This window comes from Haliotis asinina, chromosome 11 (assembly GCF_037392515.1).
Source record: "Haliotis asinina isolate JCU_RB_2024 chromosome 11, JCU_Hal_asi_v2, whole genome shotgun sequence".
NCBI classification, from domain to species: Eukaryota; Metazoa; Mollusca; class Gastropoda; order Lepetellida; family Haliotidae; genus Haliotis; species Haliotis asinina.
In genome coordinates, this window is record NC_090290.1 from 25,871,587 (window position 1) to 25,893,895 (window position 22,309).

General features: G+C 38.0%; 1 protein-coding gene across 1 annotated transcript; it reads left to right on the forward strand.

The window, feature by feature from the left end:
• The first annotated feature begins 3,793 nt into the window (after positions 1-3,793).
• LOC137255204 (probable hydrolase PNKD) lies at positions 3,794-21,988 on the forward strand. The gene is made up of 10 exons (XM_067792622.1): positions 3,794-3,907; positions 4,826-4,944; positions 6,898-7,010; positions 8,039-8,097; positions 8,264-8,356; positions 14,287-14,450; positions 14,748-14,834; positions 17,407-17,474; positions 17,758-17,805; positions 18,545-21,988. Exons 1-10 carry the CDS (start codon positions 3,873-3,875, stop codon positions 18,725-18,727), a joined length of 969 nt encoding a protein of 322 aa, XP_067648723.1. The 5' UTR covers positions 3,794-3,872; the 3' UTR covers positions 18,728-21,988.
• The last annotated feature ends 321 nt before the right edge of the window (positions 21,989-22,309 follow it).

Below are 22,309 nucleotides of genomic sequence, written 5' to 3' on the forward strand. Positions count from 1 at the left end.
TTTGATATAACATGCATATTAAACATTGAGCGAAGTCCAGTTTTGATGAATTTGGTAATTTTAGAGTTAAGTAGTGAATAATCACGTTTCATTAGATACACACATTTTTCAATAGTAGGATCTTTACTGAAATATTGGGGAAGGAACTGATGTCTGGGGGCACCTACTGAGTGCTCTGCAATATAATAGAAAGTGAAGTTCATCACAGACAGGTGATGTACAAAGCTGGCTGGGTCTATTACATTATTTGATGCCGTACTAACGTCCTGTTTCACTGGGCAACCTGCGGTTTAAAGTTCTAATTTTACTTAACCAGCGTCCGTAGTAATGTGGTAATTGTAACAAATAATGTTCTAAAAATAAAGAATGCGTATACATTACATAGTAATTACCCTCAGATGAGTACACAACAGAGCCCTACCATAACTGCTTAAACTGATCAGTGAACTGTACACTATTCTTAAGTCAAACAATGCTAGGTACAGATTGGCTGAGCCAAATATAACACAATCCCGTATCTTGGATGATACGCTTGACACTTGATAACAATGGAAAATTAAAATCAGTATTTGAATAATATAGATTTTACATGACATTATACAAAATGGTATTTAATTTGTCATTACGACATAACATTTTTGCCCAGTTTGATATAATTCTAACTTTAACGGATACACTGATGGGGTATCTACCTAATTCAACGTATATAATAAAATCTGGAGTTGTTTCACATTCAAAATATATTTACAAAATTTAAGATGGACACGTTCGACGATGGCAACATTTTCAAACCACCATACTTCGGCGCCATACAGAAGAATTGGTTTAACAAGATTATCAAACAATTTCAATTGGCAATCTAGCGGAATATCAAGTTGACGAATACGTTTAAGATAACAAACATTGCTTTCTTAGCTTGTACAGAAAGGCGTTTGATTGCTCCAACGAACCGACCATTACCAGTGAGAGGTACACCAAGATAGAAATATTCATTTGAGATGTCAATAGCTGTACCATTTAACGTAAAAGCGCATTTCTTCTTACAATATCCTTTAGAAAATATAACAAACTTCGTTTTTTTCTTTATTCACACTACGTATTAGAGAGCAGAGTCTATCCCTCAAGACGGTTCAGGTTCATAACGCCCGTGCACCTTTCGACCAAACTTCACGGCTGAGTAAAAATGAGAATCGGCGTCCTAAGACTAGTTTTATTTTGTCAGTTAATAAAGGATTACGAGATCAATGAAGGATCAACGTCTGTTAGAAGAGGATACTCCGGATTATGCCGATGAGAGCACACTTAATGAGAAGACGACAACAATTTGTAGTTTTATCAGTTTATTTCCGTACTTGAAGCACTCTGAGGGACCCACCAACAAACTAAGTTGACAGATTTTAAAGCGGTTTCCTTTCTTCTAACAATGAATCACATATATGATATAATAAGTACATCGGAAATCCGATGAGTATTCATGATAAATACAGCATACATTTTTCACCCAGACTGATCCACAGATTTTAACCCGAAAGCAACAGGTGGGATGCTGAATCAGCAAACTATCTAACGGACTGTGTCTCTTGTCCGAGCTGGTGACGGATGTCATCCAGTCCTGGCTACAAGGCCAAGTGGTTGCTAGTTTTTGGCCCGTCTGAGCTGTGGTGATTCCATTGCGTCATGTGCAGATCTCATCTCCCGTGAGCTGCGATATGTTCGCCTTTGCCTGATTAAAATTCACCCCATCAAAACATCTAGAGTAAATATCCGCAACCTTGAGTACGCCTTATCAGAACCAAACCTTCACGGGAAACCGCAGATCGGCGTCCTAGGCCTGAAAACAGTGGAAAATCGAATTATGTTCACTGACGCAACAAGGTTCACATTCGAAATGTCCCATTCAATCAGGCCCCTTTCAAAGTCTGTATTTATGTCACCTTCTTATTTTGCCTAAATTTACACTGAGTCAAATATTTTGCATAAGGTCATCACTGTCGTCATTCATTGCTTGTTTCTTCATTTCGAGTGGAACTTTGATCATCTCGATCTCGGCATAGCCTGTTGGGTGATTGTGTGGCTGTCCGATCTCAGGATTTTCTGTGTTAATGCTGGTTCTCAGGCTTCCTCTGCATGACATACTGCACCTCTTTGTACATTTCCGCCATATTTCGTTCTTACGACTTGCATGCTTACTGTAATGTGTTCTTCAAATACTATTTTCAAACCGCCTTTGTTTGACTGAATAACATCCATGATGCAAATGTGAAATGACATGGCTACAAACAAACATACATACATGTACTTATATCAAGCTTTTTCCCTATTATTTTTATTCACAAGAGTATAGGTGCATTCATTCTTCAATGATTTTACATAGATGTTATACTGGTTATGCATACTGGCAAATCGAAACGCCACAGTTCGTACTGTGGGTATTAGTGTTCACAAAAGTAGGAATATTCGCTCTACAGAGCGATATCATGGGGCTATAAATGTTGATAAGTCATGGCACTATATCGATGCTTAAAAAGTAATATTCATAAATGTAATGCATTTAGTTTACATTTAGACAATATAAGGTCATGCATACATGTATAGGTAAATCTTGGTGTCAATAGTAGTGTTCACTTAATGTAGATACATACGTTATGCGAAAAGATAACACAAGATTATGCATATTGGTGAGTTGTAGCTCGCCATACATACATACATACATACATACATACATACATACATACATACATACATACATACATACATACATACATACATACATACATACATACATACATACATACATACATACATACATACATACATACGAGTCATATTTCAACTGTGAATAGGTACATTGTGGTGTGATATCCGAGAACAGACATTATACTATTGAAAAGCCATGATACAACAATCCATGTTGTACGTAATCATTGCCAGCTGCTAAACACTCAATGGGTTTGGGGGAGAAGTTTTTTTAAAAAAATATTTTCATTCTGACAACATAATTTTTGTACAGCTTATACATATACTAGATATGTATGTCGTTTCCATTCCTCAGTAGATACAGTTATGACTTATTACTCGGAAATTCTACTTAGTACAGGTTGAATCTTTGCGTTGAATCTGTGCAGCAAGTAATGGTAGCGATTTGCACATACATTCGTTTAACTGGTTGTTCAGGCTGGCGATGGATGTATCCTTCAGCTTGAAAGGTATCTTTCAAGGTAGCAATAAAGGATTTGGAAAATAAAGGTTCATTTCTGTTAGTTCACTATTTGATTTACACATATTTATTTTCTAATACGCAAAGCTTATGTGAATACCACGCATGGATACAATGGAAGAGTAAACATGTCACTGATGAAAGTGTCAATGATGCATATAGATCTAATTACAAAAACGAGAAACAATGCCAACCCTTGGTGACTCAAAGTTGCAAGCAGTATTTAAATAATTTATGCTCAGAGACTGTGGCACTTACGAGTCCAAAGTTTGATCCGTGTTATAATAGTTTTATCACTGTCGTCCGAACAATGAGTCTTACGTCACACGGACATTGTAAATCATATGCATTGAATGATTGCTTGCGTTTGGAATACACTTATCTTAGATCTATAGAATCTACAACATGTTTAGAATTCTTCATGTAATAACTGAAACAAAAGTGGGTGTTCTTAAGTGTTCGGAAACCCACAACACGAGGATATATCACATGTATATCCTGTGCGGATGTTAGCTGCCGCTTTGCTGTTTAGTGTCGTCTGCTTGTGTACAAGGGAAGTAACTCTAAATCACATCCGCTTTGGGCTGTTTGACTGGTATTCCATGTCTCGTTTTGTCGCTGCTACAAACTCCTCTCCCGTTGTCGGAGGATAGCAATGGCTAAAGCAGGAAGTTGTTTCTTCAGGATTGGGTAAACCAGACACACATCGCACATACCAGTTTATCTCAGCTCAAACATGTTGTTGTAAACGCCATGCGTACTCTCTTTAAATGTAGATTGCCCAGTTTATTTTGTTTGTTAGAATAATGTTTCAGTAATGTCCCCAAAACTCAAGTTGAGACAAGCAGATACCTAGAAAATGAAACGAAAGTACACTTGTGTCTTTGATGCAGTCTCATTGCAGCGTATTAATTAGCCTTCGTTCTTATCATATAAGTCTTATGACATGTTTGTATCAACTTAATACACCAATAAACGGATTAGAATGAGAGTGAAAGTATATTCTGTAAAATCTCCATAATGATAACTGCATGTTAGCCGGTGTGTAGTATTTTAAGAAAACAGACATGGAGTTGGTGTTCATCAGGATAGCATTTAATAACATCTGTCCTCACCAACAAACACACAACCATGTGTATTGCTGCCTGCTGGCACTCTATATGCCCTAGATACCTTCATGACAAAAATACAAGAATCTGTATCGAAACGTCACATAACCCGAATGTAGAAGTCATTCATCTGTAAATGTGCCTTGAGCATGTAGTAGGTGTGTGGACATGCACGCTGTATGAATGTCCTATAAAATAGTAAAATGGTAAGGGACTGTTCATAATTTATGGAAAGGGGGTGATGATGATTGTTATGGAGCTGCATGTACATTGTGAATGGCAACCCCCTAAAATAAATATACAAAGTAAGTGAAAACCCCTCCTGCTTGTCATGTATGAAATCAGTGAACCTCCCTCCAGAACATGCATATAAAATTGATGATCTCCCTACCTCACCAGAACAATCATCACCAAAACCCACGTCCCAGCCATATGTTATGGATGTTCCCTTAATAAATATATGTCCTTATCACTCTCTACCCCATGGTGTATGCTGCAGGTACTTTCTATACACACGGACACGCGTGGGATACTATTACCACCAGAAAGAGATAAAGAAGGCCAGAGAGAAGTTGCAGGGAGAAGACCATTCCAGCACAGAACCTACAGTGTTCAATGGTAAACAAAGTCAGCTGTGTCAGATGCACAGTGTATCTGTTTTGTTTGCTGTTGTTTGATTTCAGTGCTCACTCAAGCTTTTTACATATGGCAATTCAAAATTCTGTTTATACATACATGAAATTCAAATTATTGATTTCATTCATTAGTCTTTTTATATTGCAAATTCAATTTGTTTGTTATGGCGCCAGCTGACACCTCGCGGTGCTACTGCCTTAGTTCCCGTACCGTAACATAAAAATAGCAGACAGAAATGTGGCTGTAGATAAACCAAACTCCCACAGTAGCGTCCACATGGACGTTTCCACAATGAAACTAATTTGCAAGGAGTCAAAGATGAGCAAACACAGATTGGGTGACAGTGATATTGCATTGGTAACTTCAATCTTCGCAAATACACGGTACAATGGTGCCCCTCAGACAATTACAAATTGTGGAACAGGGTGAGTCAAACACACAAAACTATATGCAAGGGGTATTAGTCAAGGAACTATACACACTTTACCATATGGCTTAAAAGAAAGGAATAAAGTTAGACATACTCTCTGGATGCCTAGTAGATAGTAATCCTTACAGTTTGCTATTCAAAACAACCCCATAGAGCATATGAAGAAGGTGAACCATATTTACCCATGTCCAGCCTCCTGAGGTCCTCCCCCAACGACCCTAAGCGCAGTGGCAATGTCCAGCCCAGATGCATGTAATGCAGGGGGATATAGTTGATGCATCCGTCCGTCTGTCTGTCCATCATCATTTGGTTTCCGGAGGATAACTAGGAAACCGTTCAATATTTTTAGACCAAAATTAATAGATATAATAATCTCAACCTATAGTTGTGCCTTTTGCTATTTACAGAGTTTTTGCATTTTTAATTTTTTTCTGTATTTCCATGGAACATTTTGGTGTTAGTCTAATGGTGAGGTGGGCTTCGTTTCTGGAGCAGAACTCAAAAAGCTGTAGTGGTGCCTTTTGCTATTTACAGGATTTTGTGATTTATTATTTTCTCAGTTTCCATGGAAATGTTTCGAACTTAGTCTCAAAATGGAGGGATGGGCTTCGTGTCCGGGGCAGAACTCAAAAACTGTTCAATATTTTTCTGCAAAACTTGGTAGATATGTGTGGCAGACCCCAAAGTGGTGCCTTTTGGTATTTACAGTTTTTTGTGATTTCTCATTTTCTCGGTTTCCATGGAAACATTTTGGACTTTGTCTCAAAATGGAGGGATGGGCTTCGTTTCTGGAGCATAACTCAAAAACTGTTCAGTATTTTTCTGCAAAACTTGTTAGATACATCAGTCAGAATCTAAAGTGGTGCCTTTTGGAAATTACAGGTTTTTGTGATGTACTATTTTCTCAGTTTCAATGGAAACATTTTGGACTTAGTCTCAAAATGGAGGGATGGGCTTCATTTCCGGAGCACAACTCAAAAACCATTTGATATCTTTCAACAGATCTTGGCAGAGATATGAGGCAGATCTTGAAGATCTTGATGCCTTTTGCTGTTTACAGATATATGTCATTTATATTTTTCATGATTTCCATGGAAACGATTCAAACTTAGTCTAAAACAACATCAAGTAACCTTCAGATGATTTGTCCTTACAAATATGTTGGGACCGGGGGGATATGTCATCTTTTGATGACTCTTGTTGTAATATATGGTGTATAAGTGTTGTCATGTCAACAAACCAAATAAGGTAGGATTAAAGATTGCATAATTAAATAACATTAGAATATTTTGATGCAGATTCAGCATGGTAATAAGCCAGGTTAATATGTAGTTCTTTGTCTTATGTTTATTTGTTAGTCCTCAGTGGGTGGTTTTGTCAGAAAATATTTGTATGTCAGTGCTGACAGTAACTCTGTTATGCATCCACATAAGCTACTGTGCAATTTCTGTAATATTTCAGACAGTTCTTTTTTTATTCTTTACATCTAATTTTCTTGTTTCCAGATCTGTCTATCATCCCCATTCCCATGCTGTTAGATAATTATGCCTATCTGATCACAGACAAGGCCTCCAACATGTCTGTGGTGGTGGACCCTGGGGATCCAGAACCAGTGCAGGTAAGCAGGGTCAAGGTTTTGTTTTGCAAGTGATGGTTAATGATAAAGTACTTATGAGGCCTGTCCCTCGGCTTATGGATGACATGCCAATTCTGTACATTTTGTCATGTACACTCACATCTCATTGCCGGGGTCTCGAATATTATGCATAACTCGAAGTACCTATCGGTCCCGGCCATTTTTTCTACCCTCATAGACATACCTATGTCTCGGATACATTGATATGTCAAATTTATTACTTGGTCCCTAGTGATTTGACTCATCGGGAATTGACTGCATTTCAAGCCCATCCTTGACATTGCGTATTGTAGAACATGCCAATCCTTGGCATTGTGTCATGGATGTACATACCTCATTCTTGACATTGTGTATTGCTGAACATGCCAATCTTGGACATTGTGTATTGTAGAACATGCCCACCCTTGGCATTGTGTCATGGATGGTCAGTCTCATCCTTGACATTGTGTATTGTTGAACATGCCCACCCCTGGCATTGTGCCATGGATGGACATATCCATGCTTGACATTGTGTATTGTACAGCATGCCCATCCTTCACATTGTGAATTGTAGAACATGCCCATCCTTGGCATTGTGTCATGGATGTACATGCCCATACGTGACATTGTGTATTGTAGAACATGCCCATCCTTGGCATTGTGTCATGGATGTACATGCCCATACGTGACATTGTATGTTGTAGAACATGCCCATCCTTGGCATTGTATCATGGATGTACATGCCCATGTTTGAAGTCATGCCTGGTATATCATGCACATTGCATGGTGTTGCATATCCTCATTCTGTTATCAACGTTCATGAATAGGACACAGTACAATAATATAATAATAACATTATAATGATATATAATAATATACAAAATTAAATGATACTTAGATATCCTTTTTTGTCAAGGATAAGTAGTTTATGGCAACTGTTAAATAGATTAGGTTGCCTTTTGCAGTTGCTAGCCCATCCATGACATTGTGTGTTATCAACACTGGATGACTCTTTCACTTCTCTCTTTCAGAAAGTGCTGAATGATATGAACATTACTCCTGAAGCAATTCTCATCACCCACAAACACTGGTAAATACAACACACTTTAGCAGACATTCCTTGACTGATCACATCTTTCTTTCTTATCACATCAGTCAAAGAGTACATTCTGTAAAACTCAAATTCAGCCTTAGATGAGTTAAAATGGATAGTGTAATGAAGAATTGAAAGATTAAAGTCTGCTCTCTGTGTGTAGGGATCATAGTGGAGGGAATGAAGCCATGAAGTCTACCTACCCAAACGTCCGGATCTTCGGAGGAACAGAGGACCATGTGCCCAACATTACCAAGTTAGTAGCCTTTGTCCAACCCATCGAAGTTAATAACTATTGCCCCAAACTGCTAAGTTAGTACCCAGTGTCCACGACCTTTAAGTTTGTAGTTTTGATTTCACCATCATCAATTAAGTAGCCCTTGTCCCAAATCTCTAAGGTAGCAGCCTTGCTCACTGTCACCGTGGCAGTAACATTGAACCCACATCACCAAGGCAGTAGACTTTGAGATTGAGCAAGGCAGTAGATTTCACTGACTTCACCTTTACCTTACAGCCTGTTGCCTTAGACAATATTCAAGCCAGTGGCCTTCTCACAACATCACCAAGGCAGTAACTTTCTCTAACATCACCAGCAGCACAACCACACTAGTATGAAGCTCACTTTCACTACAGTTTGACAAAAATGTATGACAGAGGGGGAAAATATCGATAGGATTATAGTTTCACTGGCAAAAACAATTGGGGTTAATATCAGAGAATGTGACATTGACATCAGTCATAGGGTACCAAGACGCCCCACAAGAAAGTCCACGTCCAGTGCTCGTGCGATTTGTAAGCAACGCCACTAAGCGTCTGCTATTACAATCCCAGTCAAAACTGAAGAACGTAAAGAAACTAGAAAAACCAACAGTCTTCATAAATGAAGATTTAACTAAAACACGTGCTACTATAGCTCGTGACGCACGACAAATGGTTAATGATCACAAGTTTGAATCCTCCTGGGTCACAGGTGGGGTCATCTTGAAAAAGCTCAAAGATGGCAAGGTCAAAAAGGTCGCAAATCCTACTCAGTACAAAGAAGCTTTCGATTCCACAAAACTTCTGACAACTATTAGCCTCAGTCAAGAAAAGGTCGTAAAATCATAATTAAGTGTTCATTGTCTCGATCTAGAGACATGATACTATGCATGGCTAACATATATGTATTGCGTTGCTTCAGCATGCATCTGGTGTCTCAATGCATGCAACGTTGACATAATCTAAGCAATCGTCATGATCATATCATGATCTAAAAAAATATGCGTGTAAAAACCTGTATTGTTTGTTTTCAACACAAGAAGTCTAACGTCTTCGCCTATGCACAGACAAGATGCTTTGGATTATTTCCACTTGCTATAACCAATGTTTTCATTCGCTAAGCAAGCATTTTCATACGGTATATGAATGACTCCAGCTACGGCACGTTTATTCCGTGCTGAAAATGTGTCCACGTGCAGTGTTTGTTGTTTTTGGGACCTCTCCTGACCGGTGTCATGATATCATGTGTTACGTCACCACAATAGCCTAATGGCCTCCCTGAGTAAGTCAAGACTCTTCCATGTCTTTCATGTGCAGCGTTCGATGTCAAGAGATATCAGTGTTTACGCCCACTGACAAAGTATTACTATATCTTAGTGTCCTGCGCATCTACGACACGTCTAGTTTATGTCATGAATGTTTTTCATGCGTGTGTGTGAATGTGTATGCGTAATTATATATGTGTATTCTTGCATGCATGTGTGCATGTGCACGTGAATGTGTTTGAGTATGTTAATGTGTATATAAGTGTTATACATATGTGGGTATAGCTATGCTTATGTATATATGTGTATATGTCTATGTATACGTACATGTATATGCCTGCGTATGTGGGTGCATGTGTACATGTGTGCATGTGTATGCGTGCATATGCATGTGTTTGTATATCTGCATATGTTTGTTTGTGCAGGCAGCATGTGGAACACAAGTGCAACTTACGTTGAGTAAACGCTGTCAAACCTCCCAGGGATTACCTTTGTATTGCGTATTCAGTCCTTTCATAATTCATAAAGAGTAACTGTATAGATATCTTGCTAATATTTGTGACATACCGCTGTCTCTCTTGAAAAAATGTTTGTCAGGTTCAGTCCGCCCAACACATTCTTATTACATAACAGACGCTCGTGCATCCTGAGCAGCATGCAGAGTCGAGATTACGATGAATCACCATGCTGGTTTAGTAGATGTTGTTTTGTTTTCCACTGTTGCCTTTCTTGTTGCAGATGAAAGATTCCATCTGTAACATGATTTTATTTTTTGTTCATTCCTGTTTTCTTATCTTTGTGAGATTATCTACTTGCACTTCTGTCAGAGAGATACATTGTTCACGTTATCTACCCACTAGCATACAGATATGTTTGCCTTTCTCTTTTAACATATCAGTAGCTTTACATACACAGTTATATTGCATTTCAGTCGCATGTCGGAAATTAAATACGATTTGTTTTCTCACAAGTGAACCCACTCAAATTATGATGATTAAACTATTCGATAATGATTGATATTGTACAGTATAGACACGTGGTGGGTTCCTTTGTTTGTCACATTGAAAACAAATCTGCCAAGAAGCTTAAACATACTTCTTATTCTTTACTACTCCTTTGCCTATACAATGCCAAAGTCTCCCTGGTAGTGTCTCTTATTCTCTTGGTCTGTGGCGATATTCATCCTAACCCAGGTCCAACTAATAGTCGTGAACTAAGATAAAATTGACATACTTGAGGCAGAGTTTGGCTCGTACGATGTCATATGTCTTACTGAAACATGGTTACATGATAGTATCAGTAGTAATGATATTCTGATTCCTGGCTTTCATTCACCTCTCAGAAATGATAGACAGAGTAGAGGCGAGGTAGTTGCAGTGTACGTTAAAAGTAAAATAAATGCCGAATATATGGAGAATTTAACTATACCCGGGCTTGAGGCGATATGGATAAAAATAAGATGTAGAAAAAGGAACTACCTAATAGGAACGTTTTATCACGCAGACAAAACAGAAGCTTATTGGGATTTAATTGAAGATTCTATCAATAACGCTACTGATCTTAATATGGATACAATTGTAGTTGGCGATTTTAATATTGATCTTTTTACAGATACAAGTCATAAAATCAACCAATTACAACTGCTATTTGGACTAACACAACTCATAACCGAACTTACAAGGATTACACCCAGTTCTAGTACATTAATCGATCTCATCTTCGTCTCAAGCGTTAGCACCCTACTAAAATCGAGTGTTTTAGATCCAGTGTGTAGCGATCATTGCCCTGTATATGTTACTATTAATGAGTCGATTGCACAATCGATCAATTACAAGAGAAAAATATATAATTATACGCTAGTTGATTTTGACGGGATTAAAAATGCCCTATGTACTCTTGACTGGCATGCTATCTTCGCCTCTGAAAATATTAACCGTATCGCAGACGACTTTACAGGTACAATTCTTGACGTATGCGATAGTTATATTCCAAATAAAGTCGTTACGATAAGGCCCCGGGATGCCCCCTGGATGAGTAGTGAGGTACGTAAATTGATTCGTAGATGCAATCGCCATCATAAAATCGCAAAAAGGCATAACTCATCATCTGACTGGGCTTTTTTTAGATCGAGTAGAAATAAAATATCCGTGGTAAGAAATGCAAAGAGGAAGTACACAAAAACAATTGATGAAAAGATAAACAATGAACACGGTACAAAAACATGGTGGCGTCTAGTTAAGAATTATGTAAAAAGTAAACATATCACCAATATTAACACTCTTCCTTCGATAATCCATAACGACAAACTATGCGATGACAGTGCTGAAACAGCAAACATTATGAATGATTTCTTTGCAGATCAGGCAAGAGTAGATGCTCCAAATAGGGATATTCCCGAAATTCACTCAGAGGTAGATAATCCATTATGTGACCTAACATTTAGCTCGCAAGAAATCGACGATATTCTCTTCTCTGTTGACACCACCAAAGCAACAGGCCCAGATGGTATTGGCAACAAATTCCTGAAAATGAATACAAGAGAATTAGCAGTTCCCTTATCTGAAGTTTTTAATATATCATTAAAGAACAAAGTGTTTCCCGATATTTGGAAGGAGGCATTAGTTGTTCCTATTCGCAAAAAAGGCAGTATAAATGAATGCTGTAACTATCGACCAGTCGCACTAACAAGCTGTGTAGCAAAGACTTTTGAACGATGCATTTTCAAACACGTATTTAATCAATTTAGGGATAATGAAATACTTACAAACTTACAATCCGGTTTCGTGCCAGGTGATTCAACAGTAAATCAACTAACGTACCTGTATGACTTTATAGCGAGTGCAGTCGATAAAGGTAAGGAAATTAGGGCTGTATTTTGTAACGTGAGTAAGGCTTTTGACAAAGTCTGGCATAAAGGTATTATACACAAGCTAAGACGTTATGGTATCGGGGGTAATTTGTTGAAATGGTTTGAGAGTTATCTAGACAACAGAGTTCAAAGAGTTGTTATAAATGGTTATACGTCTGACCAAAGATCACTCTTAGCCGACGTTCCACAAGGCTCTGTCCTAGGACCCCTACTGTTTATAGTTTATGTCAACGACATTGTTGAAGGAATTAACAGCAATATCTGTCTCTTCGCAGATGACACATCACTTCATGCTATAAAAGACGATCCTGCCGAAACTGCTCTGTGTCTTAATAATGATCTTCGTAAAATTTCTGATTGGGCCGACAAATGGCAAGTTACATTTAATCCCAATAAAACAGATTCTATACAATTCTCTTGTAAAGTGCAGGCAAGCCCAAAACTAAATTTAACAATGAAGGGTTATAACATTAATGGTGTTAATAGCCATAAACATTTGGGACTTACTTTACAGCATGACTGCTCCTGGACAGACCATGTTAACTGCATCGCTAAAAAGGTTGCACCCATGGTAAACTGTCTTAGAGGTTTTAAATATCGTCTCTCACGGAAAACTTTGCAAACAATGTACATACAATTTATTTTGCCTATTTTCGACTACTGTTGTCACATCTGGGACAACTGTACCAAACAGCAAGCATTAACACTTGAAAAACGTAATCTTGATGCACTCAGAACTATTTGTGGTGCTGTTCGCGGTACGAGTCATAAGAAAATTTATGATGAGACAAATTTCCAACCACTATGTACTCGCAGACACATCCAAAAACTAACATTTTTCTATAAGATGGTTAATAATTTCACTCCAAAATATTTGAGCAATCTCGTCCCTCCTAAGGTATCTGACACAACAAACTACAGTTTTCGAGATCATTTGAAGCTCCAAACTATCGATAGCAAAAGTGCAATTTATGCTAAGTCATTTCTCCCAGATACTGTAAGATTGTAGAATTCTTTGTCTACTGATCATAGAGAATCGGCTACTCTGGGTAGTTTTAAGAAAAAAATTAGTGTGTCATATAATAATCAAACTAATTTAAACTCAGGATCAAGATTCTGTCAGATTATTCATTCGCGGCTCAGGCTCAGTTGCAGTGATTTAAACGCACACAAATATGAACGATTTTTATCTTCAAATCCGTCTTGTTCTTGTGGCTACTCTTACGAAGATCCAATTCACTATTTTTTTTCGTGCATAAATTACTCTGACATAAGACACAAAATGCACTTCTATACCAAAGGATATGATATCAAATCAATACTATACGGCCACTCTAATGGATCTGCTAATGGTAATCACGAACTATTAGAATCTATGCATTCTTTCATTGTACTCTCAGGCAGATTTGTGTTGTAATAGTAAGGTGAAACTGCACTTCCGACACTAATGATCTCAATGTTATAAGTGGCTATGTTTTCAAGTTTTGATTGTTACATTCTCAGAAAGCTATTGTTTATTGTTTGATTTGCATGCTTTTCTCCCCACGACTGCTTTATATAAGTTACTTGTATCCTGGAGCGGTATTAACATAAGCAATATATTGCTTGTTTACCAATCCAGATCCCCTTCTGGAAATAAATATGTTATGGGGTTTTGCAATACTTTTATTCACTGTGTATGTGTCATTTGGTTGTCACAGTTTAAGAAATAGGAAGTTTTCCTAAACAATTGGTCTAAAGCTTAAAAAGCTAAAAATGGTGGAAGAATGCATTGCTGACCTGACATTTCTGCAGTGGTGTAGTGGATGGGGACAAGCTGACATTTGGTGGTCTGAAGTTCACAGTCATGTTCACACCTGGTCACACAGTAGGCCATGTGGTCTATCTTCTGGAAGGTCTTGGCTTTGGAGCACCGGATTGCCTGTTTTCTGGGGATCATGTCTTCCTTGGCGGATGTGGTAAGTGGAACATTGGAGTCCGTCTGGACCCATGCCATTGGAATTCCTCAAATGTTAACCATGCAAGGCAGTTTACTGCTCATTGGCCATAGCATGTGTAGGTGGTTCTGAGAGTTGAATGTTGGCATTTTAGTGTTCAAATCAAGGTAACAGTAATGCTATGTATTGCCTTGTAAATGTTTCTCCGTATTTTTGCGATTTATACTTTGTTAATGTAGCATAATAACTGTTTGATTGTGTACGGTTTACTACTATGTTTCTTTTGCTATTCACTGTAATATGAGGAGTTATGTTCAGGTCGAATGTTTGAGGGTACGCCATCCACCATGCTCATGTCCCTTGACAAGATGTGTGAGCTTCACGACTCCACACTCATCTGGCCAGGTAAGATATACTCGATCATATACACAGGATAAACAACTAAATAACAGTAGGAACATTCTATATTATATATACATTTTTTGATGAATAAAAAATAAATTAATTTCTCACTGTCATTTGGATATTTCGGATGAACCAGTAGCAACTCATAGATGTTGTGACCTGTGAAGATCTGGGTTAGAATTGATCTTCAGCAACCCATGCTTGTGATGATAGGCAACTAATAGGATTGGGTGGTCAGACTTGCTGGCCTGGTTGACATGTCATTGTATCCCAACAGGTGTAGATCAATGCCTTTGTTGTTGATCAGTGGATTGTCTGATCCAGATTCAATTTTTTTACAGGCCTCTGCCATCAGGGATTGAATTGGGCCGCGATATCGTGATTTTCTCGCATCAGTTGCTATAAAATCGCACTCAAATCTATCTGCAGCGATTTAAAATCGCATCCTGCTCACCTGTATGATAAGAAATAGTAAAGTTTTCAAATCTATTTTACTGAGAAAGGACTTGTCGTTCTTTTGTCCTTTCAAAGATATTCCCGTTGCTTTCTACCTATTTTTAATCTTCGAACCATAACTTCTGGTATCGAACATTGAACATCGTTACACAGCGCTGCACAAAATGAGCTCCGCTGCAAGGAGTATGGCAAACTCTGAGCCTCGCAGCACTGTGTTGTTTATGCATTGTGCGATGGTGTACAGAGTTCTCATTTGGAAGTTGTGTTCTGCAACATCTCACAAAGGGCGGCTACTAACGAAACCATCTCATTGGATATTAAAATCTTTAAATTCTTAAAGACTACGAATGAAAACAAAGAAACAACTTGAACCATTCAACACCGTAGGCCGAAAAATTGGCCAAGACATCACCAGTCCCCAGGCACTGTAGGTCGAAAAATCGACCAGTCAGTAGTCGCATCAAAATGATTTATACTTTTAGGAACCTAACTAACAGATGATTCATTTATCAAATCTATCTATGGCCATATATTATCGACAAGATTAGAATTGTAAACTATTTTCCGCAATGTTATTGAAAAAAAAATATTCTCACACACATGCTTCGGCAACGAGTTCTCAGTGAGCAAATTAACAATGCGTAGAGGATATAATTAAACAAATCACATAATCTGAAGAATAAAATCAACAACAGTACTCATAAAAATTGTCGAACAAACATTATAACTTACTATTTCAATCTTTATTGCGCGGTCGTGTCATGTCATTCTTTTTCGTTTATGGGGTTAGTCATTAGAAGCCAATGTTTATCCAATAAAAACACTTCTTACAACTATGAAAATACTCTTGGCAAGGATACAGTCATTTTGCTGATGTTCAGAGCTTTCGAATGATACCCGCCATCAAATGAATCATCTCACATGTTATTCAGTATCAGGCAAAGATTTTAAAACAGAGGTTTTTCACACTGTTGTATCATGTTACCAAGCGAAATGCCACTGATATTGGGAAATACACGACCATACATATTACTTCAGAAATCTTTCTAGAATAATTTTTTGATTGTGTATAAATGAACATATGACAGAAAAAGTGAAGGGGATGTCATGACTTGTTACAAATAGAAAAAAACCTCTCCGGTTTTTTCTTCCCCACATGGTTCATCTGGACATTAAATGTGTATGCCTGCATTTTCATTAAAAATTAATTTATTGAAGTTGTAGTTGTTTTTACTGAAAAATATGATAAAAAATAACTTTCATATTTATAAACAGTAAGATTAGACCTTTCAACTGGTATATGATATGTAGTAGCAATAATGATTTATGAGTTGATATTTTCTCTTGATAAACATAAATTTCATCTATGACCTCGGTGTCATGGCAGTATATGCCTCTGGTTGACTGGTGTTGAAAGAGTTAAGTTGACTGGTGTTGAAAGAGTTAAGTTGTTGACCTTGATGACAACCAGAATGGAGACACCGATGGTGATGCTAGTAGATCTACAGACTTTAAATTCATTGCAATTCAGGATTGCTTGACGTGAAATTGATTATGATACTGTCGTATTTGTCTTGTATTCTTTTTCTTCTGAGCGATCATGAACAGTTAAATCTCATAAGATTTGGAAAAATATCATGTTTTTGATCCCATGTGCATGTTTTCTGAGCCAGGTTTATCCCTGTGCCATATGGCTGGAATATTGCCAAATGTAGTATGAAACTAACCTCACTGATTCATACGTTCCATTGACTTATCAAAGGATTAATAGTGGATGCAGGTGATATGTTTATTTATGATTTACTTTGATGGTAAAACCTGCATTAATTGGAACACTTCATGTGCATGTAGTTGGTTATTTCAAGAAAGCATGACTGTCCCAGTTCTATTATATGTATTGCATTAAATATAATTAGCTCTTGACACTATGTTAGTTCCAATTCTAGTCTTGTTTTGTTTCATTGCAACAACTAAGAGAATCTTCACAAATCTGAATGTTGAAGATCCATGAGAGAAGGATTATTATACTTGGTTGAAATAGTGTACAGATCTAGTATACAAACTTGTCTCAGAGTGTTACAGACAGGGAAATGGCCTACTCCACTGTTTATTGCAGGACATGAGTATGCTACTGATAACCTGGAGTTTGCCTGCCATCTTGACAGTGAAAACTCAGATGCCGAGGTAATACCACATGTTGTTTATGAGATAACAGGTAATGCACCAAAATTATAGAATACAATTCAAGGCGAAATAATTTATGGAGGAAAACAATGTTTTACAGTATATACTCCTGTGTTCACCAGGTAAGTACTCTGAATATTATGGTCCTCATAATAAACACATTGACATCCATTAGTCCTGCCCCTCATGCTTATCACTTGTATATGCTTGTCAGTGTCTTTATACAATAAAATTTCTTTGAATTAGTTGTAACCATGTGCCATACAATTTGTGTGTTGTACAGGAGAAGTTGAAGTGGGCTAAAGCAAAGCGAGAACAGAAGTCACCTACGGTATGTACATGTCTAGGAAGTACCTGAAACCTGTGTACATCACAAGTTTGTGTAGAAAAACTGGTTGTGACTTATTGATGGGTAGGTTTTGAAAGGTGCTCTCTTACGCGCCCTGCCTATTGTGAAGTATTAATGTGTGAACTATTAATTCAACATTAATGTGTGCAGTTTGACTGAATAAAGTAAAATCACCAAGTTATGTATTATAGTACTTTATCAGGGTGCAAGTGTCTTGATGTCAGATGTTTATGTTACTTCAACAGAACAGAAAAGCAACATAAAGCTAAACGAGATAGAGAAAATTATCCCATGTCCAGAAAATTGAACGATTTATGTAACTGAACATCAAAACGGAATATACAAATATCATATCACTTCAGCCACGAACCATATCAGTTTGCACACAGTGAAATCCAGCTGACCAGGTACTGTTGTCCTTAAAGTCAACATTTTATGCCTGTAATCAAATTGCAATATTAACTACTTGTTAGTATTGATTTAAGTTCTATAAATATGTATCACAGGCCTCAACACATGTACATTGCACTTTTGAAGCTGCTTGTTGTATCTACAAACACCCATCTAATGTCTGAAGACTTTGTGTGAGACTTTAGGCAGCTAGCCACTCAGTTTAAGGCCTAGTTTGAAGTATCTCTGAAATCAGTGCAACAATTGTAACCCGACCCCCCATGTTGGCTCAAGACGTCCAAGACATTTCAAAGTAATGCATGTTTTTCAGTGTCCTTCTACTGTTGGAGAAGAAAAGAGGTATAACCCATTCCTGAGAACAGGTGAACAGTCTGTGCTGGCCCAAATGGGCATCTTAAACAAGGAGAACTTTTCAACCCCAACACATCAAGTCAGGGCCCAGGCTCTGGGGGAAATCCGTGAGAGGAAGGACAAGTTCAAATACAAACTATGATCCTCCTCAGAGTTGCAGCTGATACTGATTTATTCCTCTGGACCAAACCTGTTGTACAAGACTGTCTAAGTTGTTGCCTCACACTTTTTATACATTAACATCATCTAGAATACTCCCTTTAGCATAGAGACAGTTTTTGTATAGTATACAGCAATAGTATACCAACATGTGGAGAATGAAATACGTCCAAGAACATAATTCTAATGTTATGTTTAAAATGTGACATCATTTTTTTAATACCAAAAGTTACAATGAATTTGATTATTCTTATGCTGGCAGCTTTATTTATGTTAGATATTGATAAAATGGCATATTTCCTTGCTGCCTCCATGTTGGACTATTCTGGAAATAGATGAAGTTTGACCTCTCCTGCATCAAAGGTTGTGTGGTTGTGTGCTCATCATCTGTGTGTCTGTTCACATTCTGAACATTTCCATGATTGCACCTGCAGTGTAATACATGTCACAGCAGGTTAGAAGTGACCCTAACACATATATTGGTCATAAAGGGAGACTCGAAGGCATGGATTGATGATCAGGACCACTCCTCAATATTTCAAAGCCACTTTCATGTAGCTGCAATACTTCAAGAGTTCGAGGTTAGCTACACACACACCTCCCATGGTACATATATTCAAAGTGTCAATTTTGCTCAAACATTGTTTCCATTTTCATGAATCAAAAACATTCAGGGTGATTTGTTGCAGAATCTTTAACAAACCTCCCACCAATTGCACGTCATCTCCCCCTTCCCTAAATATTTAAATGAAATTTTTGGTCAATTTTGAAAGAATCCTTAAAATGTTTTTCCACCTAATTCCCCAATACATTTAATGTACAATATCACTCACTGTCACAGGTACAGCCATGCAATTGATTATATGGATAGTACCTTACTGCCGTTAATTGTAACTCCTGAAAACATGTTATCCACTGTAGTTTGGTGTTCTCCACTGTAGTTTGATATTCTCCACTGCAGTAGGGTATTGCCAACTGTAGTTTGGTATTCTCCACTGCAGTAGGGTATTGTCCACTGTAGTTTGGTATTCTCCACTGCAGTAGGGTATTATCCACTGTAGTTTGGTATTCTCCACTGCAGTAGGGTATTGCCAACTGTAGTTTGGTATTCTCCGCTGCAGTAGGGTATTGTCCACTGTAGTTTGGTATTCTCCACTGCAGTAGGGTATTATCCACTGTAGTTTGGTATTCTCCACTGCAGTAGGGTATTATCCACTGTAGTTTGGTATTCTCCACTGCAGTAGGGTATTATCCACTGTAGTTTGGTATTCTCCACTGCAGTAGGGTATTATCCACTGTAGTTTGGTATTCTCCACTGCAGTAGGGTATTATCCACTGTAGTTTGGTATTCTCCACTGCAGTAGGGTATTGCCAACTGTAGTTTGGTATTCTCCGCTGCAGTAGGGTATTGTCCACTGTAGTTTGGTATTCTCCACTGCAGTAGGGTATTATCCACTGTAGTTTGGTATTCTCCACTGCAGTAGGGTATTATCCACTGTAGTTTGGTATTCTCCACTGCAGTAGGGTATTATCCACTGTAGTTTGGTATTCTCCACTGCAGTAGGGTATTATCCACTGTAGTTTGATATTCTCCACTGCAGTAGGGTATTGTCCACTGTAGTTTGGTATTCTCCACTGCAGTAGGGTATTATCCACTGTAGTTTGGTATTCTCCACTGCAGTAGGGTATTGTCCACTGTAGTTTGATATTCTCCGCTGCAGCAGGGTATTATCCACTGTAGTTTGGTATTCTCCACTGCAGTAGGGTATTATCCACTGTAGTTTGGTATTCTCCACTGCAGTAGGGTATTGTCCACTGTAGTTTGATATTCTCCACTGCAGTAGGGTATTGCCAACTGTAGTTTGGTATTCTCCGCTGCAGTAGGGTATTATCCACTGTAGTTTGGTATTCTCCACTGCAGTAGGGTATTGTCCACTGTAGTTTGGTATTCTCCACTGCAGTAGGGTATTATCCACTGTAGTTTGGTATTCTCCACTGCAGTAGGGTATTATCCACTGTAGTTTGGTATTCTCCACTGCAGTAGGGTATTATCCACTGTAGTTTGGTATTCTCCACTGCAGTAGGGTATTATCCACTGTAGTTTGATATTCTCCACTGCAGTAGGGTATTGCCAACTGTAGTTTGGTATTCTCCGCTGCAGTAGGGTATTATCCACTGTAGTTTGATATTCTCCACTGCAGTAGGGTATTGTCCACTGTAGTTTGGTATTCTCCACTGCAGTAGGGTATTGTCCACTGTAGTTTGGTATTCTCCACTGCAGTAGGGTATTGTCCACTGTAGTTTGATATTCTCCGCTGCAGTAGGGTATTATCCACTGTAGTTTGGTATTCTCCACTGCAGTAGGGTATTATCCACTGTAGTTTGGTATTCTCCACTGCAGTAGGGTATTATCCACTTATCTACTGTCCAGTTTACTTCCATTATTACATTGTAGTTGTCTAACCATCAAGTTAGGTTATTTCCAGACGTCTACGTGTCTTGTTCTGTCCAGACAGAGGAGAGAATGCTATAACATGAAAAGTACCTTATTGAGATGTTATCTGAAACTCTTAAGCAAATTATATGTATACTCCATTCGGATTGTTCCTGAAGATTGTTATATCTGTATATTTAAGGTTAGTGAAGTAATCCAAGTCTGTTTTGTTTTATCTGATAAAACTGACATAGCTCACCTATTTTGAGCATGTGAGTTTGGTAGTAATAGTATTTGTATCCCACTGCTCAGACCCAGTCCAGCATCACAGTGTATTCAGCCCTGCCAAGGCTGTGGTATTTGTACCCCATTGCCCTTCTGACATGGGTTGAGTTGTTATATGGTTAAACACTTGTCCAAATGTGATGAACATTTCTAAGATATATGTTTTCAGCCTTTTTAAAACATTAATTATATTTCATGGCTGTTTGCAAATATGTTCATATTCCTGTTGATATGTTAAGGGATGGTGATACATATTCTGAGAATAATTAACTAATGTATATGTTCATTATGTATGCTTCGATACTCACAGTCTAACATGACACCTATTTATAATGTTGGAAACACATGAATTGTGGAATTTCCATGTTGAACAGTGAGGATTTTTGTTTCAAGCCTGAAAGGTTATTACCCTTTTACAGTTTTATCATTTTTGTCTGTATAAATCTCAATATATTTTGAATGTAAAATGTTTCTATGCAAGGATTAAAAATATGATATTCATAATGTCATCTTGCCCTCCAAAAATCTTATCTGTTTGTACAGCTTCAGTTGTCACAGATCAATAGAACCTTCACCAAATCAGATTTTGACAGTGATCATGTCAGATACGTCATGAGGTCAGTTTGAGCCGTCACACAGAGGTTGAGCATGTACAACAGATTTGTCAACTACACCCTGCCATTGGTGTGAGCTATCAGAGGAGTAGTGCTTGTACGACAGACATGTCAATTACACCCTGCCATCAGTGTGAGCTGTCAGACAGGAAGGGCATAAAGACGTATCAACAACACCCAACCAGCAGTGTAAGCAATGGCCAATTCAAACTCTAGAGTACGGAAAGGGAGG